Source organism: Podarcis bocagei (genome assembly GCF_964188305.1).
Source record: "Podarcis bocagei genome assembly, chromosome: 11".
Taxonomy (NCBI): Eukaryota; Metazoa; Chordata; class Lepidosauria; order Squamata; family Lacertidae; genus Podarcis; species Podarcis bocagei.
The window spans coordinates 13768880-13793823 of record NC_138136.1 but is presented as its reverse complement, the minus strand read 5'-3'; the positions used below and the strand labels follow the sequence as shown (position 1 = coordinate 13793823).

The following is a 24944-nucleotide window of genomic DNA, read 5'->3' as shown; positions in this document are numbered from 1 at the left end:
GGTCAAAATAATGTCATGCGCATGCACAGAAGTGGCGAATCGTGACCCGCGCACATGCACAGGTTGTGTTCGCTTCAGGATGCGAATGGAGCTCCAGAACGGATCCCGTTCGTATCCAGAGGTACCACTGTAGTCAGTACCTATATGAGAGATGATCCAGGAATCTCCTTATACCACCTTGACTTCTATGGGAGGACATTAACATATTGAAGGGATAGACTACAACCTTCCACCACCTAGTGAGCTTCATGTCTGAATGAACATTGAGCATGGCCAATGGTTGAAAACTGCTGGAGGTCACCAAGTTGGGGAAGCCTGTGTTAGACAATGTGGAAGAACACAAAAAAGATGAGCCGACATGCTTGTAACTTTATTGAACAATGATTGCGCAAACTTCTACTGTACTTCACAGGAAAGGTTAAGCGGCTGAAGGTATTGATCACAGTTGGATTTTGAAATTATTTGTTGAGGGTGTTCAAGAGATAGTTGGGGGGGCAATATCCTTTATTCCCACCTTCTTAACCTGGAGGCCAACCCATCTGGCGGCCACCGAGGACATGGAGATGCACATGGTAGACAGACTGACCACCATCCGGCCCTTCGTTCACCACCATTCGGTATCCCCTCGTCAAGCCTAATTCAGCTGCACATTTCTTGCCCACAATCATTAAGTGTCCGAGAAGCTGGGAAAAGGAAAAGGAAAACACACCAATAATGCAAACATTCAGATTTTATGGAGCAGCTAAAGTAAGAGTTCAGTTGGAAAAGTGCACACATACACTGTCACCAGGAGTTTCAGATATTCAACATCCCTCAGATGGACGTCAATTCACACCTTTTCAAGCGCTGCCTAAAGTGGGACTCACAGATCTTGCCTCTAGCTAGAAACATAATCTTTAAAGTTCACACACAGGTTGATCTAACAGTCCCTAATGTTTTGTGTTTTTCCACACCCTTCTTGAGAAGTTCCTGAATCACTCCTGGGGTTCATTCATTGTTCAAAATAATGAAAAAAGAACTTGAGCCAAGACTTTGTGTATACATATATCAATAAAAACACATTTCAGGAGCAAATATTTCAGAGACATCTAGTTGAGTTTTCAAAGATTTAAGGGTAACTATCTAACTGCCATGTGTCCTCCTAGTCAAGCTAATAATCTAAGATACGGTGGATGCAAAAGCAAATTTACACCAACACTTATTTTCCTTTTTCAAGTATCACATTCTTTGCTGTTAGTTTATGATGCAAAGGAGCCAGAGAGGAGGATGCGCTTCAAAATGTTAAACTAAGCACTGAAGAAATGTGTAGTACCCGTTTCCATATTTTATTATTCTTGCTGGAATTTTGGCGTTAGTTGTCCAAACCTTTCATGTCATTGCCAGGGAGATTTTAATATCAACCTATTCATTTCCCATCCCATGTTAACTTTGCAAAAGGGTAATAAAACATTCTGCATTCCACCATTCTGAGCCACATAATACACATTTTAATACCATTTTGTTTTCTGTTAACCATTTCAAATCAATTTCACAACTGCATCAATTCATGACTCGGGTTGCAGAGATGAGTTCTCACATTTCAGCATATGAAAGTGAGTTTTATTTAAGTCTCCTCTTTCCTGGCATGCACTGAATAGTTGTATAGTGCCAACCAACTATACTTGCAAAATGGGAAAACTATTTACATTATAGTGCCTCATATCAGAGCAATTGACATTTCATGTCTCCTGACTTTTATTTATTAAAGTAGTGGTGCAAGCTTGTCCAATATAAATGGATTGTACACTTTTAAGCTTGACCACGAGGACATAATCTGATCGTTTTAAAATTCATAATTATATAACTAAAAACAGACAGTAAGATTTTATTTTTGCGTTTATATTCCACCTTTCCTTCATGGAGCTCAAGATGGCATATATGTGCCTTCTTCCACCATAATATCCTCACAACAGGCTGTGAAGTAGGTTAGGCTGAGAATTGGCGACTGGCCTAGGAAACCTAGTGAGCTTCATGTCTGAATGAACATTTGAACCCAGACCCCCCCCCCCCAAGCACTACACTACACTTTCTCAGAATGGGTTCAAGGCAGAGACGGGGAACTTCTTTCAGCATGGACAATTGTCAGGAATGATGGGAGGTGTAAGTCCAACACCTCAAGGAGCACAGGTTCTGTATCTACCTATTCCTAATTTCAGGAATTTCAAGGTACATCCGAGGATAATTTCTGATGCAATAAAGTTGTCCCGTGAGCAAGGATATATGGTAATTCTGATGGTAACATCAGAAATTAATCCACTACCTAATTTCTGCAATGGAAGCACGGTAGAATAGAAATGCAAGCAAATAAAAATAATAAAAAATAGAGCAAACTATAGTCCACAGAGCACCAGGAAGATGCAACCTCTGTTGTGGTTCTTATACGCAACACAAGAGCAAAAAAGGTTTGAGGCATGCAACAGAATGGTTTTAGGATTTGTTTGGAAAGCGAGATAAGAGCAGCATTTATTCTTAGCTTTACTGAAAAGTCAAAAAGCAGAACACCACTTAAAAGCCTTTGTGCGATACTTACAGCTTCATCAGAATCTTGCGCTTGAGATATCTGAGCAATAGGCTTCTTTGGAACTACTAGGAAATGGGTTGGAGCTTGTGGGGAAACGTCGTGGAATGCAAGGCACTGCAGGGGAGAGGGAAGAGAAAGAGAGAGGATCAATTTTTTTAGACACCATTCTTTTAAAAGCCAAGGATAAGACACATGCAAGAATTATTTTAAAGCAATTTTAATTCTTCCCATAACTAGAAACTAATTTTTTACTAGAACACAGTTTTACGGAGTCTCTCAAGCTCATTACAGTGGTACCTCGGTTTGCCTACGTCTTGGTTTGCATACGTTTTGGATTACAAACACGTCAAACCCGGAAGTGCATGTCTCAGCTTGCATTTTTTTTTTTTTTTTGGATTGCAACCCATTTTTTGGGGATTACAAACAAATTTTTTTGGGAGGCCCCATTGGCAAAAGCGCGCCTTGGGTTACAACCTGTTTTGGTTTACAAACGGACCTCTGGAATAGATTATGGTTGTAAACCAAGGTACCACTGTATATGGGACTGGAGTCTCTTTGCAAGGCAGAACAGACTTGGCATCTTAAATGATGACATAAGCAGTTGATCTCCAGAAATACTGTAGGCTAAATGTAGCTCTGGTTTATAGTTTCACACTATTACAGCTGGCAAGGATGGAGATCCTAACTCTCAGTGCTTTTTCTGGGGGTACCCAAGGGTACTCAGAACTGGCACTTTTTCCAATTGTTAAAAGTGTGGCACTTACTGTAACAACTTCGTGGTGAGTATCAGCGAGGGCTGGGCCATATCTGCCCAAGACTGACACACATTTCCAGGACAGATTTTTTTCAGACTCATCTAGTTGTGTTTTCAGATTTCAGGGTAGCTATGTAACTGCCATGTGTCCTCCTAGTCAAACTAATAATTTAAGATACTGTGGATTCAAAAACAGTTACATCAACACTTATTTTCCTTTTTCAAGCATCACATTATTTGCTGTTAGTTTATGATGCAAAAGATTCAAAGAGGAGAATATACTTCAAAATGTTAACCTAAGCACTGAAGAAATGTGTAGTAGACGTTTCCCTATTTTATTATTCTTGCTGGAATGTTGGGTGTTGTTCAAACCTTTCACGCCATTGCCAGGGAGATTTTAATATCAACGTATTCATCTCCCATCACATGTTAACTTTGCACAAGGGTAATAAAACATCATGCAGTCCACCATTCTGAGCCACATAATACACATTTTAATACCATCTCGCTATTAATCATTTCAAATCAATTTCACGTAGCTATGACAACTGCATCAATTGTAACATGACTCAGATTGCAGAGATGAATTGTCCCATCTTAGCAGATGAAAGAGAATTTTATGTAACACTCCTTTTCTGGCTTGCAATTATTATTGCTGTTGTTGTTGAAAGTGAGTTTTATTTAACTCTCCTCTCTTCCTGCATGCAATTATTGTTGTTGTTCATTTGTACATCGCTCATCCGACTGGGCTGCTCCAGCCACTCTGGGTCAACTGCATCAATTTTAAGATTCACAACTCAGGTTGCAGAGATTACTTCTCACATTTCAGCAGATGAAAGTGAGTTTCATTTAACTCTCCTCTTTTCTGGCATGCAATTATTATTGTTGCTGTGGTTTATTCAGTGCCAGATTTACGTATAAGCTAAACAAGCTGTAGCTTAGCGCCCCACTCTCTTGGGACCCCCAAAAAATTTTAAAAGGAAAAAACCTGGATGTACATTTCAAAAATATGATAAAAAAGAAATAAAACCTACATAAAGTAACAGTGTTTTGTGTTGTGTGGCCTTCTATTTTGTTATGTGCAAATAGCTTTAGATAACTATTAGGTCCATAAATTACCACATAGCGGTTCCTTCACTGTGAGAAGCCAAGTTACAGGGAACCAGGCAGAAGGCTTTCTCAGTAGTGGCACCTGCCCTGTGGAACGCCCTCACATCAGATGTCAAAGAGAACTACCAGACTTTTTAGAGGACATCTGAAGGCAGCCCTGTTTAGGGAAGCTTTTGATGTTTGATGCATTAGTGTATTTTAATATTTTGTTGGAAGCTGCCCAGAGTGGCTGGGGAAGCCCAGCCAGATGGGCGGGATATAAATAAAGGTAAAGGGTCCCCTGACCATTAGGTCCAGTCGTGACCAACTCTGGGGTTGCGCGCTCATCTCGCTCTATAAGCCGAGGGAGCTGGCGTTTGTCCGCAGACAGCTTCCGGGTCATGTAGCCAGCATGACTGAGCCGCTTCTGGCGAACCAGAGCAGCGCACGGAAATGCCATTTACCTTACGGCCAGAACAGTACCTATTTATCTACTTGTGCTTGATGTGCTTTCGGTTGGCAGGAGCAGGGACCGAACAACGGGAGCTCACCCCGTCACGGGGATTCGAACCGCCGACCTTCTGAATACCAAGTCTTAGACGCTGTGGTTTAACCCACAACGCCACCCGTGTCCCTCCCCAGCATATATAAAAACATAAAGGAACATGGGTGGCGCTGTGGGTTAAACCACAGAGCCTAGGACTTGCTGATCAAAGGTCAGCGGTTCGAATGCCTGCGACAGGGTGACCTCCCGTTGCTTGATCCCTGCTCCTGCCAACCTAGCAGTTCGAAAGCACATCAAACTGCAAGTAGATAAACAGGTACCGCTGCGGTGGGAAGGTAAATGGTGTTTCCATGTGCTGCTCTGGTTCGCCAGAAGCGGCTTAGTCATGCTGGCTCCATGACCCGGCAGCTGTACGCCAGCTCCCTCGGCCAATAAAGCAAGATGAGCGCCGCAACCCCAGAGTCGGCCAGGACTGGACCTAATGGTCAGGGGTCCCTTTACCTTTATAAAAACAGGAAAACTTTCTTAATTGCACATTTTAATACAGCGGTACCTCGGGTTAAGTACTTAATTCGTTCCGGAGGTCCGTTCTTGACATGAAACTGTTCTTAACCTGAAGCACCACTTTAGCTAATGGGGCCTCCTGCTGCTGCTGCACCGCCGGAGCACGATTTCTGTTCTCATCCTGAAGCAAAGTTCTTAACCCGAGGTACTATTTCTGAGTTAGCGGAGTCTGTAACCTGAAGCGTCTGTAACCCGAGGTACCACTGTACCACCTCATTTTTCTGCTAACCATTCCATTAAATCTGAGACCTTGGTTGAAGGAGCCTTTTGGCGCCCTGCTTCTATAGCTGAGTTTCGTCCCCTGCGGCCGGAGCCTCCGTCCCCCAGCTTCGAGGGCGGGCCTTTGGTCTCCCTCAGCCGCTGGCCGTTCGCGGTGCTGCCAGGCCCCGCCGGGGTCTCCGCTCAGCCCGCCGCCCTCCTCCTCACCTTCTCGTCCTCGAAGATGATCTTCGCCGGGATCTCTTTGCGGATGATCTTCCCGAAGATGGTGTCCCCTCCCGGCTGCGCCACCTGCGCTTTGCTGATCTCGTCAGCCATCGCGAACCGCCGCCTCACGCGACCCTCTCGCTCGCTCGCCCCGCCTTCCGTATCCCGGCCCTACCTCCTCGGTTCCATCCAACCAATGATAGATCTTCACGAGGTTAGCCAACCACTCGCTAAGAGTCACGCCGGGGTCTTATTGGCTCGCCCTCCCGCCCGTTAACTTTCTCCCCGCCTTTCGCGCCGTTTTCTAACTACGCGTCAATCAGGACGCGTGCTCGCGGGAAAGGGGCGGGGATAAAGGAGCAACGAGCCGATAAGGGCACGGAGGTCCTGATTGATCGCTCTAGCCCTTTTCTTCTCCGTGGTTCGTTCTCCCCCCTTCTAGCGCCCAGCTCTATGGCTTTAACCCTTCGCTTTTCAAATAGGACTGTTTCTAAATAGATGTTGCCACTTTGCAAAGGCGCCTCAGTCGAAACGGAGACGACGGCTTATGGGAGGCAAATGTATGTTGCCCTACGTCGTGGTCCCCATGAAATATCTACCCCCGATTCTGATTTTGGGACTGGGGAAAGGGGCCTGGCTATTCCTCCAATAGGGAGTAATGCTTATCTATGGAAAAGGGACCCCACTGCTTTTTGCTTCATTCAAATCATCTTCAAGGCAAGTTGAGAAAAAAGAACGAGCTCCTCCAGGCTGCATTTTAAAGCCAATAATGTGTGCACAAGCCAGAAGCAGTTAGCTAAAGACAGGGCTTATCTTTGGTTGCGGGCTGCGTCTCCCTTGAGGTGAGCATCACAAAAAAGGAAGACAGTAAAGTCTGCATAAGCTAGCACATATGTAAGTGTAGAAATAATAATTATTTTTAAATGCAACACATCTCCTTCGGGAGGGAAAGGTTATGACAGTGTGACTCGCTCTCGGGCTGCTGTCCAGGTGCTGACCGGCAACTCCGAGGCCCCTGCTCTCCCTTCTGACGGTGCTTTCACTTTAGGCTACTGTCGGAAAGCTCTGCAAATAGAAGTCACCTTAAAGCAGAGGACCGATGCCCTCTGGAAAGCAGGACCTAGAGCCATGCTGCTGTTTCCGGAGGTCTGATCCTCCTAAGCACCACAAGGCCGCTGGCAACAACTTCTACCTTGTACAGTACATCAACCAAACGCGGTTTCAAAAATAAAAAAGCAAACCAACCCCACCCTAAGTCTCCTGGGATTCCCGCAATTCGAGGCAGCGTCGGTCAGTCTATATTTTCTAGCTCTATGGCTCCTGCGCCGCGCGCAGCTGCTTGAAAGCGGATCGGAGGGTAGGGGCCGTCCTTAAGAGGAGGCGCTTCCTATTGGCTGGCGGGGAAGCCGCAGCGTGCGTGAGTGGGCGTGGCTTCGCCTCTGCCTTTAAAGCGTTGGCTGCTGCGCCTGTTTGCTGCTGCTGCTGCTCTTGCGATGAGAAGCCGGGAGGTAAATATGCCCCCTCTGCGATCACGTGACCTGTCACATGACCCCTCCCCAACTTGGTACCCCACTCACCCAATTGCATTGCTTAGAGTGAGGTGGGGGGCTGGATTGAGAGCCTTGCAGAGCTGGGCTTGGGAGTGGGAGTCCCATTGGGAGCTGGGGGGCAGAGGTCTCTCCACCCCCCGTGTGTGTGTGTGTGTGTGTGTGTGTGTGTGTGTATTTGAGGGGGCTACCCCCCAAAAAAAATAGTTGATGGGAATTCCCAAAGGGTGTACCATGTGATTGATTATGTGGGGCGGGGCTTACCTTCCCCCCCCAAAATTTTTTTTTATTCAAGTTGGCATCCCTAGCAATGGACATGGGTGTAGCCAGGATTTATGTTGGGGACCCCCACCTCTATCTGCCTCTGTCCTGCAGATTCGGAATGAAATGCCTCAACGATCGGTGGTTTTAAATTACTTTCTTTTTTTATTATTGTAATAACCTGCAGCTTGGAACTGCAGAAAAAGGGAGAAGGAAGTCAAGCTTTGAAATGTCAAAATGATTGTAAAATTAGTGAAATGTATAAACTTGAAAATTAGTGAAATGTATAAACTTGAAAAGTATAAAAAAATTAATTACTTTCTTTTGACCCCAAGTGCTCAGAAAAATCTGTCAAAATCTTTCCACAATTTCTACCGTTAGTTAAGAATTTGTATTTTATATGCTTGATTGGGGGAGGGCACCCCAACCCATGGCCAGGGATGTCAGTTGTTGGGAATCGCAGGCGGTGTGTGTGTGTGTGTGTGTGTTTGCTGCCCTTTGGGAAAGCAATTTTAATGTGCAAAAAGTGGAGACGTACACACCATCCTGCCAGCTGTGAGCATGTGTCAACCAAGTAACTAGGGTTGCTACATGTCCTGTATAATACAGGATTGTCCCGTATTTCAATGTAAAATGTTACATCCTGTATTGATACAGGTTGTCCTGTATTTCAGATTTTCTCTCTCTCTCTTCTCTCTCTCTGCCAAGTTAGGGATCCCCCCCAAACACATGTGTTTGAAAGGGTGTGTGAAAGGTCATGTATTTAAGCTCTGAGTAGCCAAGCACAGACAGATTTACAATTTCGTAAATTGGAGAGCCAGTGTGGTGTAGTGGTTAAGAGCGGTAGTCACGTAATCTGGGGAACCGGGTTCGTGCAGTGGCGTAGCGTGGGGGGTGCAGGGGGGCCGGGCGCACCGGGCGCAACATGGGGGGGCACGCTCGTACTTGCAGCTCTCTGCCCCCTGCTAAAATCCATGGGTTAGGGGGCGCAAATTACTTGCCTTGCCCCGGGTGCTGACAACCCACTCTACGCCACTGGGTTCGTGTCTCCGCTCCTCCACATGCAGCTGCTGGGTGACCTTGGGCTAGTCACACTTCTCTGAAGTCTCGCAGCCCCACTCACCTCACAGAGTGTTTGTTGTGGGGGAGGAAGGGAAAGGAGAATGTTAGCCGCTTTGAGACTCCTTAAAGGGAGTGAAAGGTGGGATATCAAATCCAATCTCTTCTTCTTCTTTGTAGGTATGTGTGTGCATGCACGTGCATGTGTGACAAGTTCTGGAGGGTTAGGCAGCAGTAGATTGTAATGGATTGCTTTGAAGTTACTTCAGCACCAGATTTTTTTTTGGGGGGGTGGAAATCGCCCCCAACTACCCCATCCCATCCTGTCTTGTATTTTGCCAAAATAAAGGTGGCAACCCTACCCGTGAGAATCGTGGATGGGAAGAGCGATGCTGCGCTCAGCTTTTTGCTTGCGGGCTTCCTGCAGGTGTCTGGTTCGCTGCCATCAGAATAGAGTACTAGGCCCTGGTTAGGCCCTTGATCTGATCCAAAAGGGCTCTTCATGTGTGGGGTTTTTTGTTTTGGTTTTTTTATAATACTACTAATAATAATTTATTATTTATACCCCGCCCATCTGGCTGGGTTTCCCCAGCCACTCTGGGCGGCTTCCAACTGAACATTAAAAAAAAAACAGCATCAGACATTAAAAACTTCCCTAAACAGGGCCGCCTTCAGTTGTCTTTTAAAAGTCAAATAGTTGTTTATTTCCTTGACATCTGATGGGAGGGTGTTCCACAGGGCGGGCGCCACTACCGAGAAGGCCCTCTGCCTAGTTCCATGCTAGATTCAGGGGAGGGACTGAGTGCTGTGTCACTCTCCTCAACAACCCACTTGTCAACATGCAATTTATTACCGCCATTGGCAAGTAATAAATTGGTTCCCTGTAACCTCACTTCTCGCAGCGAGGGAACCGCCAAGGGCCCTCGGTGCTGGACCTCAGTGTCTGGGCTGAATGATGAGGGTGGAGACGCTCCTTCAGGTATACAGGACCGAGGCCGTTTAGGGCTTTAAAGGTCAGCACCAAGCACTTTGAATTGTGCTCGGAAACGTACTTTCTGCTGATGGCCTCTTAGATGGAAATGCATTTTTACTGTGCAGAAGTGGAGAAGTACTCACCATCGTACTGCCTGTGGACGTTTATCAACCAAGTAGTGCATATTGTACTGCACTGTTAGGTGTCCATGTTGTTACTATGAGGAAGAGTGGCAAGAAACAGCACCATCACTGATCTTGCATGTTTGAAAAAAGTGGAAGTTGTTATTTTTCTTCTTTAGCTGCCTACCTCCTGCAAACACACACACACACACACACACACACACACATCTACCTTGTCTCCATACTTGACAAAGGTTTATGGTGCTTATTTAGCAATGTAAAGTGAATAGTCTCCTGCTTATGACAATGCAAAAACAAACAAAAAACCCACAATATTCTGTTGCATTTTCAGGTCTTGAAGCTTTTCAAAACTTTGCACAGAACGAGACAACACGTTTTCAAAAATGATACTAGAGCCCTAGAAGGTAAATAAAACCTTTGTTATCTTGGCACTAAGAGCTGTCTTTGGGCACCTTATTAACATCATTGTGGTATATGCTTTTGCAGGGTTTACTACATGACTACTCTCTAGAAGTAGTCCACGTAGCTGATACATGGTGTGAATAACAGGAGGGAAGCTTATTTGAATGAAATACATTTAAATACATGGGAATATAAGTTGTTGTTTAGTCGTGTCCGACTCTTCGTGACCCCATGGACCAGAGCACACCAGGCACTCCTGTCTTCCACTGCCTCCCACAGTTTGGTCAGACTCATTCTGGTAGCTTCGAGAACACTGTCCAACCATCTCGTCCTCTGTCGTCCCCTTCTCCTTGTGCCCTCCATCTTTCCCAACATCATGGTCTTTTCCAGGGAGTCTTCTCTTCTCATGAGGTGGCCAAAGTATTGGAGCCTCAGCTTCAGGATCTGTCCTTCCAGTGAGCACTCAGGGCTGATTTCCTTCAGAATGGATAGGTTTGATCTTCTTGCAGTCCATGGGACTCTCAAGAGTCTCCTCCAACACCATAATTCAAAAGCATGGAATATAGGTTGCTACAGTATTAATGGAATAATTTAGGCCAGCTATACATACACCAAACTATTTACCTGGCTGAGGAACTAGGGACATGTGAGACACAAACTTTCTTATACTGGGCTAGAGCTCAGGGGTAGACCAACTGCTTTGCATGCAGAAGGGTCCAAGCTCCATCCCCAACATATCCTGGTAGGACTGGAAATGTCCCTTCTGAAACCCTAGGGAGCCCCTTCCAGTTAATGAAGAAAACACTGAACTGGAATAACTGATGGTCACGTTATTACTATAGCATGATTTTAATATAGCATGTACCGGCATGTAATGAAGCAATGTGACTGACTCTAACATATATGCAGGACTGTTTTCTTCTGAAGCCTTGCCTACCAAAAGCATCTTGCAGTATTGTTGCAAAACATCCTTTTTTTTCAGCTGACAACAATACCATAAGAGATCGTGGTATACAGATGAAACTGATGAAAACCCCAAATCTCTTTTCTGATGAGAGCAGCTTTTGCATCTCATTTGGAAACCAAGAACCCAGAGTCTGGAGGAAGAATGGGGAGGCACACAATGCCAGATGTTTGAAGTCCAATGTGAAGTTTCCACAGTCTGTGTTGATAACACCTCAGCAGTGCCACAGGCTGATAGCATCCATGCCAGGCCGCATTGAGGCAGTAATTGATGCAAAAGGGGCCCAAATCAAGTACTGAGTACATGTGCATGCTTCTACTTCTCAGAGGTCCAATATTGCTCTATTTGCAGTCCTTGTTTTGCTGATTTCATTTAATACTCTAATTTTCTGAGATTGTTAATTTGGGGTTTTCATCAGCTGTACGCCATAAACATCACAATTATAACAAATAAAGGCTTGACATATCTCGCTTTGCATGTCATGAGTCTATCTCATATATTAGTTTCACCTTTTAAGTTGAATTACTGAAATAAATGAACATTTCCACAATATTCTAATTTTCCGAGTTTCACCTGTATTAGCATACTTCTCTATATTTGCATGATGATGTCTGACTGACAATTAATACACAGTTCTTATCACTAGCAATTTTATTACACATTTAAAATGATGCGAGATAGAACCAAAATAGCATATTCTTCTTAAACCGGTGGATTCTACAAAGACTGATTAAATTTGGTTGGTTGTGTGAATTGCATCATGTAGTGGAATTTGTAGCTAGATTTAAACCTGTACACTGAATCGCTGATGATTCAAATGAAGCCAAACTGAGATATCTACTAAATGATGAAGACCCCCTAAGATCACTCACGGTTGCCAGATTCTTGATCAGCGTCCTATCCCTAAAGAAGAAAAACGGGCTCCTGTGCGGCTCGGATAACCCTTTTAAACCATGATCTATGTTTTAGGGTGTAACTAGGTGATACCACCACTGATGTCTTTTATTAACTTATGAGCAGAGGGCGATGTTTATGTTGCAAATTTATTGTAATGTATGTTGTTGGTCTTTTGCTTATTTTGCTTTGGTTCTTGTCTGTTTTCTGTAAGTTTTTGGCTGTTTTAAATTTGGAGGTTTAAGTATATATATGTTGGTGGGAAACTGTCGTGTGACGGGCCAATGGCCGTAATAAATATCAATCAATCCATCAAACCTGTACACTGAAGAGCAGCATTTGAGTTTCTCGAAACACATCATGGTATCCTGTATTATCATTTAGTCTGTTGGGGAAATGAACTAGATTTTTACCCCAGTCCTACTGCATGCAAATATGACTCTGGTAACAGAATTACGGATTTTTGCATGAGGTTTTTGTGGAATCAAGTCTGCGACTGCAATGGTATGTTACAGGTTTGCATATTGTTAGCATATAAAAGTAGAATCCGTAAAGGACAAAATGTAGAGAAATTAACGTTTCCCTTTTCCCCCCCTTTATCCAGCTGCAAGACTTAAGATAAATGAAGAATTCAAAAATAATAAAGATGAGACTTCTTCTGAAAAAATAGCTGAGGTACTTTAATAGAAATCCTTAACTGTCACAGGTACCACCTCTCCATTTCCAAGCTCTTTAATGCACAAATCATAATTTGGGGGATTTCTAGCAGATAATTCTCAGCGACTTCATAAAACTTTATTTTTGCCACCACTAGGGGATACACTAGTATGTTGGAACTCTTCCTTTTTCCCCCCTGCCACTGTTGAAGCCTGTGTGTCTTGCTCCTTGCTACGGGAGCAAGGGACAACTGAACCAAAAAACAAAGCTAAATTGCTTACAAACTCTCCTTTGGGTCACGAAACACATTTCTAAATAACTTACTACTTCAATTATGAGCTGAATTATATTGAAAAATTAACCATAGGTGTTCTGTTTTGCCACCTGTAGAGGGCGAGTGAATAAGTCTTTGTGGTTCCCTTTCAGGAAAGTTTTTCCATTCACTGAATTATTTCTTTACAAAGGCTTCCATTTATAAATGTACACCAATTGTGGGAATTCGTAAAGAAGAGCTCTTAAGAGTGGCATTCCTGAAGGTTCTTTTTTTGAGGGGTGGTAAAATAAACCTAAATCAGCCTCTGTAGTAACTAGGACAGGTACTCTCATACAGACACAAGATGGGTAAAATGATACCTTGCACTGAACAAATGTTCATGAGTCCACTTGCAGACTCTGGAGCAATGGAAGAGATCACTTTTTGTAAGTTCCCCTCCCCACCCAGTAACAGCTGTGTTTGAACCAATTCATCATAGATGTTTGTGCTTCCTAACCAGAGGTGACCAAGGCAGCTCAAAACCAGCCCTTGAGGATGCATTTGTTAGTCTTAAAATCCCAGGGTGTTTGTTTTTTTAATCCGATAATGTTGAGACCATATCGGGGGGGATTTTGGGTGGGGTGATCACTAAAATGTTAAGGTTGGGAGCAGAAGAGCAAGGAGAACCTGTGCTTAAATTTCCTAGCGCGATTCTTTCAGTCAGTATATAAAGGTCCTTTTAGGGACCCACTTAAGGGACGCTGGTGGTGCTGTGGGTTAAACTGTGGGTTAGGACTTGCTGATCAGAAGGTTGGCGGTTCGAATCCCCGCGACGGGGTGAGCTCCCGTTGCTCGGTCCCTGCTCCTGCCAACCTACCAGTTCAAAAGCATGTCAAAGTGCAAGTAGATAAATAGGTACCGCTCCAGCAGGAAGGTAAACGGCGTTTCTGTGCGCTGCTCTGGTTTGCCAGAAGCGGTTTAGTCATGCTGGCCACATGCTCAATTTATTGTTCCCAAATGTGGAGCTGCCTGGAAGTCTGTTGCCAATTCTGGAAAATCAGTATTCCTTTTATTGACATTTGAGATCTAACAATAGTCCTTTCGTTAGTCCTCTTTTGAAAGTTTAAGAGATGAAAGGTGCTGTAGAATTATAAGTGATTTGGTACTTTGTTCTCAACAAGCATAGAGGATGTCTTCCAAAAATAATGCTGAGGTGTTCAAACAATTCTTTTTCCCCTCCCCTTTTATGAACAGCTTGTGAAAATAGGTTCAGATGTAGAATTTATACTCAGAACATCTGTCCTTCAAGGTGTTCATGTGGATTCCAACCAAGTATGTAAGTAAATAATATTTTTAAGTTCGAAAGTTGTAAATGCTTCGTGTCTGCTTTAACACCAAACACTCCTACTTCCTTCTGGGTACATAGCACTAAATGCATTCAGAATTTTGCTAACCTTTCAAATGCTGAAACCAGGTTTCAGGATTAACTGTTGTTTACTTCTATTATAAGATTATCTTCAGCATTTGTGCCTGGTTTGTTTGGAATGAGCAAGCGGTACCATTAAATGCTCAGAAAAACAATGTTGGTTATGAAATTTAGTGAGATTCTGAATAACGTTTAAAAGAAGCAGTAGATCTTGGGAGAACTACCAAAATAACTTTGAAATTATCTTCTACTTCCACAGGAAGAGCACTTGGGTTTTCTTGGTTCTGTCTGTAATTGCTCTTCTTTACATAGTTTGTACAGTGGTATCTTGGTTCTCAAACTTTATCCATTTTGGAAGTCCGTTCCAAAACCAAAGCGTTCTAAAATCAAGGTGCGCTTTCCCATAGAAAGTAATGCAAAATGGATTAATCCATTCCAGACTTTTAAAAACAACCCTAAAACAGCAATTTAACGTGAATTTTATTATCTAACGAGACCATTGATCCATAAAATGAAAGCAATAAATAATGTACTGCAATCACACAATCAATCAATCAATCAATCAATCAGAAGCTGAACTGGGTTCCACACAGTCACAAAAACAAAAACAATGAACCGCAAAAACAAAAACAGACCTCAAAATAAATAGCAAAAACAGACAGATCTCAGCGTAACACTCAAAACAGACGTGTGACACTCAAAATGGAGCACATTCGACTTCCGAAAATAGTAAAGAAACTGGAACACTTACTTCTGGGTTTGCAGTGTTTGGGTTCCAAGCTGTTTGAGTACCAAGGCATTTGAGAACCAAGGTACCACTGTATATATGTATTTTTCAATTTATCTATTTTGTTATCTGGGGTAGGGCATTGCTGCTTTCCTTGATATTGACAGCTGTTATACTTTTCCCACTAATATCTTAATCTAACAGTGGATCAGATCCAAGGTAGCTCAAGCAGGTGTTCACTCACACAACAAGGTTTGTCCTCCTTGCCCTATTTTACCCCAAAATCTGCTCTAGAGGATTGGAGGACCCTCTGGAACAGATCTGAGGAGTGTGCAGGGCACTCGGGGATGAAAAGAAACTGGTGTTCCAATTGCACAGGTGGGTGGACAACATAGGATGCTACCCAATATGTTACATTCATTTGAACAACATATCAAAAACTCGTATATAAAAGAAGAGTGCATGTATTTGCTGTAGATTTCCAACCTCTGCTTTACAGTGAACGTGAGATATATAAATACACATTGCATTTCAAAACAGAAATTATCATGTTTACAAGGAAACAGCCCTATCAACTTAAAGCCAAATCGACACAAATTCGGTTTTCAGTTCTTCACCTGCAGACTTTCAACAACACCTTTGCACCGGCAGGTAATAGCGTTTCGAACTAATAGAGGCCAAGAGAGCAAAACTGAGCCGCTCATCATGCTTCAAACTCCCACTTTGTAATTGCAAGTCTTACTGAGTAGATGCAAGTCAGCTCACTGTCACACCAGTATAAAGGGAAAAGGGAAAGGACCCCTGGATGGTTAAGTCCAGTCAAAGGCAACTATAGGGTTGCGGCACTCATCTCGCTTTCAGGCCGAGGGAGTCGGTGTTTGTCCACAGACAGCTTTCCATGTCATGTGGCCAGCATGACTAAACTGCTTCTGGAGCAATGGGACACCGTGACATAAACCAGGGCGCAAGGAAACGTCGTTTACCTTCCCGCCGCAGTGGTACCTATTTATCTACTTGCACTGGTGTGCTTTCAAACCTCTAGGTTGGTAGGAGCAGGGACAGAGCAACCGGAGCTCACCCCGTTGCGGGGATTCGAACCGCCAACCTTCTAATCGGCAAGCCCAAGAGGCTCAGTGGTTTAGACCACAGCGCTCAGGTTTGGGAGAGAGAAAGAGAAAGTATACATTATCAGTTGGTGTTGCCCTAGGGCATGCTGCTATCCAGATTAACTCAAAATTAGTCATGCTTTTTTGTATTTGGGGATTTGTTTCCAGCCCCTCTCTGCTTCGACCATCACCAGCCCTATCCTCCTAGAACCAGAATGATAGTGGAGAAGAGTTTCCCACCAGGCACTTTTAAGCTAAATTCCTCACCCCTAAGCCATTTATGTTTCAAAAGAGTTTATTCCCTGACCACTGAGAAATAGCTTGCACACATGTGTAGGGACATGTATGCTGTGCAATTGTGGCAGCATGGCAGCCTCACAGAAGCTCAGTGAACTAGGGCTGGTCTGTGTTGAGGATGGGAGATTGCTCAGGACCCCTGCACACCCAGTCTTGAATTTTGTCATGGATATAAATGTATGAAATAAATCAACACTCGAGGTACTCACTCTGCTAGTGAGCTTTTTGTCTCTTGGTTTTTGATTGTGGCTTTCTAAGTGGCCCTACTTGCCCAGTTCTTCACAATATCAATGGATATGTCAGTCAGCAGCCATTCAGCATATTAGACATAAATGTGGAGAAAGTCCAGGACTCTGTTCAGTCCTGAAACTCCCTGAAATGTTTTAGAAGCCTCTGCCGCTGATCACAACCTGAGCTTAACTCACTGGGCAGTGGCAAGGATAAAACACTGTTCTGGGATTCTTGAAGAGAGAGTGGGATTCAGATCAACAAACGCCCTTAAAAAAAAACAGTACACAAACTGGCCTTTTCTCAAAAACAGGAATAGGATTTCCTTTGCTGAAAATGGGATCAGAGTATTTTGGATCAGCAAGGGAGAAGAAAAGAGCCCTGTATAACAAGAGTAAGCAAGAATCACTTGAAGAAGTCGCGTTTCTCCAAACCTCTCATTGCTTCCCACCCGCCTTTCATAACTCCCTGCTCTGACATTTTTCCCTCTTCCCTGCCTTCTCTCCCATCTCCTTGGCAACCGGCGACGTTCGCTTCATTTCTACACCCCTCCCAACTGCCTACTCCCATATAAGGCTCGCTACAACCCATTATTCCTCTTGTCCATCTTGGGCTTCCCCCGCATCCCTTTAAAAAGCAAGACAAAAACCTGGACTGAAGATGCAGGGAGGTTGCAACTCAGCTCGACAAATGAGTCATGCCATGCTGCATGAACGCCAAGAGTCTTCCATATAGAACCGGAACCTTTAATATCAGAGCATAGGCAGCTGCCTTATGCCTCTTATTTCCACGTATGGGATACATTTGTTCGTTGCGTAAAAAAGCAATGCTACACCTCTAGGCCCACAACCATAGCAATTCTTCCTTCTCGCATCGTGACATCTATACCTTTAAAAGTGTTCTTGCTGATGGTCCTGTTTGGGGGACCGAATATACAGTGGTGGTGCTGGATTATGATACCCCCCCCCCCATGCTGAAATGATTAAGTATCCTGAAATCAATCTGATTCACCATTTCGCTGCATGCAGTTTCCTTCCTGAACATATTCTCTCCTCCATGTAAGCTGGACTTCAGAAAGGGCTCTTGTGTTTCTACAAAAGCGGGAATCCATCGCGACCGGTCTAGCTATGGATGTCTGTCATGGCCCATGTGGAACATAAAACTTCATAAACTGTCTTCTGCAGGGTCAGGTCCACCTAGTCTCATAGTGTCTGCTCCAGGAACTATTAGGATGCGGGTGGCGCTGTGGTCTAAAACATGGAGCCTTTTGGGCTCATCGATCAGAAGGTTGAGGGTTCAAATCCCTGCGATGGGGTAAGCTCCCATTGCTCTGTCCCAGCTCCTGCCAACCTAGCAGTTTGGAAGCATACCAACACAAGTAGATAAATAGGTACCGCTGCAGCAGGAAGGTAAACCATGTGTCTGCGTGCTCTGGTTTCCATCACAGTGCTCCGTTGCGCCAGAAGTGGTTTAGTCATGCTGGACACATGACCAGGATTGCTGTCTGTGGACAAACACCGGCTCCCTCAGCCTGAAAGCGAGATGAGCGCCGCAACCCTGTAGTCGCCTTTGCCTAGACTTAACTGTCCAGGGGTCCTTTACCTTTACCTTTTTTTACTCCAGGAGCTATCAATATGGCCCATACAGGTCCACGTGCACCCACATAGGCCTTTCCTGGCACTCAGATCCCCTCCCTACGTTGAAATTAGTTTTGAAAGAAGCAGTATCTTGCAGTTAATGTAATAGATTATGATGTGTGCTTGGTTGCAGGGTGTGTGGGCGTCCAGAACAGTTTCTCCAGTTTGCAAGTGTGCCCACTTTTGACTCAAATCCTCCTTTGGGGAAGGTTCTCAGGCAGGGTGGAAGGAGAAAGAACTTGCCCATGTGAAGACCAGCGGGTGGAAACCCTCACACATATGGTTCTTATTTGTAAACTATATGCTGATCTCCGCCAACAATTTCTAGATCAACTCTGTATCCCCAAATGGAAACCAGAGTTGGAGGTCATACATTTTCTATTACTGGGGAATGATCAGGAGCTCACCAAGTTAGTGGCTAAATTTTTCTATTTGGTTGTTTGTCATCGAAATACACTGCAGACGTCTAGGTCTCCCTGGAGACCTAGAGATGTGACGATAGATTGTTCTGACTCCTTTCTTTTAGCAAATGTTTTGTGCCACTGGGGAAGTGATAATTCTGTACTGATTTGTTTTGGATGTTTGTATGTGATGCCAATAAAAGGTTTGATGATGATGATAACAGACCCTTTCCTTTTGCTGGTGATTCCAAAAAATGAAGCTGGGATCTTGTGTGTGCCAATGATGGACTTTGCTACTGAACTGTATCCCCTTCCCTATTCCCTTGGTCCTAACAGGGATATCTCGGCCTTTTGATTTGTGCATGCTACCCTTAGACTAAATGCTGGTACAAAGGAGGTGTATATTAGGGTAGCAGCCTTTGTCAGATTAGGTTAAATAGCCTAGAGACCAGCTCTCGAGCGGGTGCTTAAGGTGCCAGATGGTCAGAACTACAGTAGAGACAAGGGCAGATAAAGGACAACGCAGTCAAGCAAAATAAACTGGCTGCCTTTTTCTCTTACCCTCCTCTTACCCTCACACCTTTAATAAAACTGCAGATAAGTTGGCAGCAAACCTCCCTATACAATCGAGCACTTGATTTAAATCAGGCATAGGCAAATTCCGGCCCTCCAGATGTTTGGGACTACAATTCCTATCATCCCTGACCGCTGGTCTTGTTAGCTAGGGATGATGGGAATTGTCATCCCCAACATCCGGAGGGCCGGAGTTTGCCTATGCCTGATTTAAATGCAAGGCGCTTGTTCAGTAATGCTAAAATTTGTTTTTCTTTGGGCACAGTTAATTGGCACGCTACCAGAGCAACAAGTTGGTCAAGTCCTTACTAATTATACTTATTGCTGTGGCACAAACATATAGATGCTTCTAACACACAAGATATAGGTATATATCCACTCTGCAAATGCCTTTAAGAAAAAGAAAGTTGCTATAGTTTGACAAACGGCTTATCTCCCTTTGTAAAGATCATATGAACTCTTACAAGTAACCCTTTTCTCTTCTAGTGCTTGTACCAAGAAAAGAACTGCTGCTGGACAACGTGCCTTTTAGCGACACACCGAAGCAAAAATCATGAATTGGGGAGAATAAAGGTTTTTTGGTCATTATAAACTGCAGTGTGACTTCTTTCCTTGCATATTGAGATTTCTTTCCTGGGGAACCTTCAGCCTACGGGCCTAATCAGGTCCAGCCTGTGTCCCCATAGGTGATATCATATGTGACATCAGGTAAGAGGCAGAGGTGACAAAACTGGCAGGAGAGGCTTGCTCTCTTGTGATTGGCTGTGAGAACAAGTCAGCTAAGATTCTCTATGCAGGGGAACTGTGCAGCCAGCCAATCACTGAAGGGGCTTACAAAGAACCCTCCCTAACACTGTACCCCCTCCAAATGACATTTCAATTTAATTTCTAGTATCTGTGTGAACAAATGGTTGAGAAAATCTTGTTCTAAAATCTTCTCAATTTCTACAGCAGTTGGTGCTCTTCCATATTTATATTCAGGGAATGAATTCTGAAATGAATTCAGAACTGCTTCCTCTGCATATTTACATCTGGTAGTAAGTAGCTGCCTTTAATTCAAACGGTGAGTTTGGAAATATTTGATTAAACGAGCTGGTCCATCTGTGTTCATGGAAGCTTACTTCCAAGAAAGGGTAAATAAGATTTAAATTTCAGTCCAATGGTCAGGAATGGTGGGAGTTCTAGTCCAGCAACATCTCAGAGGGCCACAGGCTTAAATTTCATTTCATTTCACTTTTAATTTGTATACACAAGGCAGTTTGCAAGCTGAAGAAACACAAAATAAACAGCCACGGTCAAACACATAATAACAATCTGATCCAATGCAAAAAAAAGTCACAGTAACTTTAAAATAAACAACTTATATCAAATAAAGCAATATTCAGTAATCCATTAGAATGTAATAGTAAACAGTAAAATCAACTATGAGCAAATAATAATTGAACTGTTTAGTAACTCTTTATTGTAACTGATAAGTGTAAACTATCATCAATAAGAATAACGGCACAAAATATCACAGAACATACAAAACCATGTGAAAGCATCAAATTGAGAAACAAGGACACACAACTTACAAATTATTTTTAAGCCCTCTTCATTCCTTTGCAGGCAATTGGTGCCCTTTTTGTTTTTAGCTCCTTAATCTCTAGCTATACTTAACAGCGTAATTGAAGCCCCATAGACTATTATTTTTGTCGCTTGTGTCTTTGAGCATCAAGAAGTATTTGCTGGGAAAGTGATAGAGGATTCTGTCCCCATGAATGGGGAACCTGTGACTCTCCAGATGTGGCAGTCCCAGTCATCCTGACCAGTGGCCAAGAATGGTGGGAGTTCTAGTCCAGCAACATCCCAGAGGGCCACAGGTTCTCCATGCTTGATTTTGAAGGATCCCAGCAACATACACTCTCTTTTCCTCAACCCTATATAGAATATATAGCATGGGTTGACTTGCTCAGTCTTTTTGCCCAGTGCTTCCCAACAACAACTACTACTACTACTAATAATAATTTATTATTTATACCCCGCCCATCTGGCTGAGTCTCCCCAGCCACTCTGGGTGGCTCCCAATCAAGTGTTAAAAACAGTACAGCATTAAATATTAAAAACTTCCCTGAACAGGGCTGCCTTCAGATGTCTTTTAAAGATAGGATAGCTGCTTATTTCCTTCACATCTGAAGGGAGGGCGTTCCACAGGGCGGGCGCCACTACTGAGAAGGCCCTCTGGTTCCCTGTAGCCTCACTTCTCGCAATGAGGGAACTGCCAGAAGGCCCTCGGCGCTGGATCTCAGTGTCCAGGCTGAACGATGGGGGTGGAGATGCTCCTTCAGGTATACTGGACCGAGGCCGTTTAGGGTTTTAAAGGTCAGCACCAACACTTTGAATTGTGCTGGGAAACGTACTGGGAGCCAATGCAGATCTCTCAGGACCGGTGTTATGTGGTCCCGGCAGCCAGTCCCAGTCACCAGTCTAGCTGCCACATTCTAGATTAATTGCAGTTTCCGGGTCACCTTCAAAAGTAGCCCCACGTAGAGCGCATTGCAGTAGTCCAAGCAGGAGATAACTAGAGCATGCACCACTCTGGCGAGACAGTCCGTGGGCAGGTAGGGTCTTAGCCTGCGCATCAGATGGAGCTGGTAGACAGCCGCCCTGGACACAGAATTGACTTGCGCCTCCATGGACAGCTATGACTCCCAGGCTGCGCACCTGGTCCTTTAGGGGCACAGTTACTCCTTTCAGGACCAGGGAATCTCCCACACCTGCCCGCCCCCTGTCCCCCCAAAACAGTACTTCTGTCTTGTCAGGATTCAACCTCAATCTGTTAGCCGCCATCCATCCTCCAACTGCCTCCAGGCACTCACACAGGACCTTCACCGCCTTCGCTGGTTCTGATTTAAAGGAGAGGTAGAGCTGGGTGTCATCTGCATACTGATGAACACCCAGCCCAAACCCCCTGATGATCTCTCCCAGCGGCTTCATATAATATTAAAAAGCATGGGGGAGAGAACGGAACCCTGAGGCACCCCACAAGTGAGAGCCCAGGAGTCTGAACACTCATCCCCCACCACCACTTTCTGGACACGGCCCAGGACAAAGGAGCAGAACCACCGTACAACAGTGCCCCCAGCTCCCAGCCCCTTTAGATGGTCCAGAAGGATGTTATGGTCAATGGTGTCAAAGTACTAGCTGATGGTTGGCCATTTGGGAAGCTGTTCAAGAGGTTTTGCAGTGCCTACGCAACTCCTTTGAGCCAAGACCCACTTTTACGTGGCCCAGAGGTGGTCATGGCTCCCCTGAAACAACTCATGGGCACAATGGGGAGGCCCGGCAGGCCAAATTTGGCCCTTGGGCTGGCGGTTCCTCACCCCTAGCCTAACTCTTGTTTGCAAAAGAAGCTTGGGCATGAGACCTTAATTTGAAAGATACTTCATGGCTATAAGGAGCGAAAATATCCCAAGGAAGCTTCAGCATAGAAATTCATTATGTTCCATATTTTTCATATGTCAAGGCCTGAATTTCCATAAGTATCTTTTATATCTGGGTTTCTTGTGTGGGTTTTTTGTACTGACATCTGTCACCAATTCGGTTTGCTGAAATATGTGCTATAGGAGAAGAGCTCTGTGCAGGAGCTTGCAGTGGACTAATCGAAAATAAGAGTAAGATATTTTAGCCTGTGGCTTTCTTACTGCATTTAACGTCTACTATTCTGTCATCACCTCATCTTCTTAAAAACGGTGTATAATTTAATAGCCCTGTGGAGGCAAAAAAGAAAAAAGGCTGATATGTCGATATGTGCTTGCTACACACACAAACACACACTCACTTGTGGTTAATGTGATTTGCCTTGAAGAATGTGCATAAAACCAACCATTGTGCTGAATCATTGGACTGGAGAATGTGCACAAAAGAACAGCATAAATTTTGATTTCCCATATTAGCCAAGCTTAAAATGTTGGGTATTTCATGTGGGGCATTTCATACATTGCTTGATTTTTCAGTCTATTATTTTCTTGGGCAATGTATACCTTTACTTACTGAGGTGTGAAACACTCACGTATTTTCAATATTAATTGGAAGTTATGCATGTTGATGTGTCCAATTCCCTATTTTTGCTTCGTATACGTGCTCATTATTCTTCCTTTCTGGTGAATGTGCACAATAACAGGCCATCGTGTGCATTCTTCAGTCAACTTGTATTAACCCCAGCCATTGTTTTTAGCTTTGCCCTGGGGGCAACGGGGACAGCCACTGTTGCATATGCTTATAAACCTGATCTCCAGACTTTAAAGATACCATATCTGGCTATTAGACCATCCTCTTTCAGAATTTTACCTCATAAATCTATATTTTCACCCCAAAGATCAAGTATGAAATTTTATCAAACTCCCTCTCTGAAGAATTTCCCCTGTTAAGGAGATGTGTCACATTTCATCCAAAATCAAGTTTTTGAAGTAAAAATGGAAGTGTCATAAAATCTAATTTAAAACACACATAAAATGTTGGATTCTAAGTTATTAAAAGTGTGCCATCCTTATCAGTGAATCTTATTGGGCTCCTCTAATCATGTTAAGGAGAACTTCGATTTCATGGTGTACAGTTTGCTCTTCTAGCTGGGAGGCAAAACGGCATTATTATTATTATTATTATTATTATTATTATTATTATTCCCATGGATCTGGCCCACAATGCACCTTTTATGTTTTCTGACTTTGGTCTTGCTTGCTTGTTTGCATAGTGCTCTATATAGCACATATTCTATATCTATCCATATAAAATCACCAGTGTTGTCTAGGAGAGGAGCAGAGAGCGATTCAGTCATCGGAAGAGACTAGTTAATAGCATCATTTTTCCGATGTATTCATTAAATGATTGGTTAGAACAATCTATGCTCTTGCTTATTCTTCAATCAAATTTGAGCTGTTGTATCTTTTAATAGCAACTGCCAAAAATACATAGTGTTCTTGCTCTTGGTGTGTCTACTGAGAGACCAATGAAAATTCACAAGGTTGTTGTTTTTTAAATTTTAATAAAACTATAAACTGTGAGTTACCTAGTACTGATTTAATGAACAGTTTAATTCAGCTTCCCTTGGTCTTGGCTCTGAGGACAAATACCACAGCACCTTTTAAAATATCACTTCAATATGCATGAGCTTTCAATCCTGCAATTTTTCCCCCTCTGAAAAATGCTGGATTGCTGTCAACCGTATGAAGCCAAAGTGCAACGGTTTGCATTGTATTAGAGTTGTAAATAAGGCAATTTAATTTCTAGTACTGGCAGTTCCTTACACTTCCTTTGTAAATAGGGGGAAGGTATTGGCACTGGAAAACTAAAAATAAGGCCAATCAACCTTTGCAGGAAGAGCAGAAACTTTTATCTTTCACTACATGGGATGACTCTTTCCGAAAGATTTCCTATTTCTTAGCATAAAAGCAATTCACTCTGTTATGATGAATGGGAAATGCATAGTCATGAATGCAATTACGCATCTGTGTAACCTT

At 43.6% G+C, this 24944-nt stretch overlaps 2 protein-coding genes and 1 long non-coding RNA gene across 6 annotated transcripts; 1 reads left to right on the top strand and 2 right to left on the bottom strand.

The window, feature by feature from the left end:
- Window positions 1-349: 349 nt before the first annotated feature.
- Window positions 350-6063, bottom strand: HINT1 (histidine triad nucleotide binding protein 1). Its single transcript, XM_081213964.1, has 3 exons — window positions 5899-6063; window positions 2570-2674; window positions 350-683 (listed from the first exon to the last, which is right to left on the bottom strand). The coding sequence occupies exons 1-3, from the start codon at window positions 6007-6009 to the stop codon at window positions 519-521; spliced, it is 381 nt and encodes a 126-aa protein (XP_081070090.1). The 5' UTR covers window positions 6010-6063; the 3' UTR covers window positions 350-518.
- Window positions 6064-7251: 1188 nt separating this feature from the next.
- Window positions 7252-20038, top strand: LYRM7 (LYR motif containing 7). 3 transcript variants are annotated; one of them, XM_081213966.1, is made up of 6 exons: window positions 7252-7406; window positions 10213-10285; window positions 12746-12816; window positions 14306-14383; window positions 19712-19813; window positions 19933-20038. In XM_081213966.1, exons 1-5 carry the CDS (start codon window positions 7392-7394, stop codon window positions 19787-19789), a joined length of 315 nt encoding a protein of 104 aa, XP_081070092.1. In that variant the 5' UTR covers window positions 7252-7391; the 3' UTR covers window positions 19790-19813; window positions 19933-20038. The 3 variants fall into 3 exon arrangements, with proteins under 3 accessions (XP_081070092.1, XP_081070091.1, XP_081070093.1); XM_081213965.1 differs by lacking the exon at window positions 19712-19813; XM_081213967.1 differs by lacking the exon at window positions 19712-19813 and having other exon boundaries at window positions 7253-7406; window positions 14306-14387.
- On the bottom strand, window positions 10441-12739 carry LOC308597885. 2 transcript variants are annotated; one of them, XR_014013251.1, is made up of 4 exons: window positions 12460-12739; window positions 11835-12037; window positions 11018-11306; window positions 10441-10956 (listed from the first exon to the last, which is right to left on the bottom strand). It is a non-coding gene; the product is annotated as an uncharacterized lncRNA (long non-coding RNA). The 2 variants fall into 2 exon arrangements; XR_014013250.1 differs by having other exon boundaries at window positions 10441-11306.
- Window positions 20039-24944: the final 4906 nt, after the last annotated feature.

Excerpts from the sequence above, each read along its gene's own strand:
- LYRM7 (XM_081213965.1), top strand. Across the intron at positions 10,286-12,745 it reads TGATACTAGAGCCCTAGAAG|CTGCAAGACTTAAGATAAAT; the intron begins GTAAATAAAACC and ends CCCTTTATCCAG. Across the intron at positions 12,817-14,305 it reads CTTCTGAAAAAATAGCTGAG|CTTGTGAAAATAGGTTCAGA; the intron begins GTACTTTAATAG and ends TTTTATGAACAG.
- HINT1 (XM_081213964.1), bottom strand. The coding sequence starts at position 6,009 with ATGGCTGACGAGATCAGCAAAGCGCAGGTGGCGCAGCCGGGAGGGGAC. Across the intron at positions 2,675-5,898 it reads TCATCTTCGAGGACGAGAAG|TGCCTTGCATTCCACGACGT; the intron begins GTGAGGAGGAGG and ends TCTCCCCTGCAG. Across the intron at positions 684-2,569 it reads CGCAAGATTCTGATGAAGCT|CTTCTCGGACACTTAATGAT; the intron begins GTAAGTATCGCA and ends TCCTTTTCCCAG.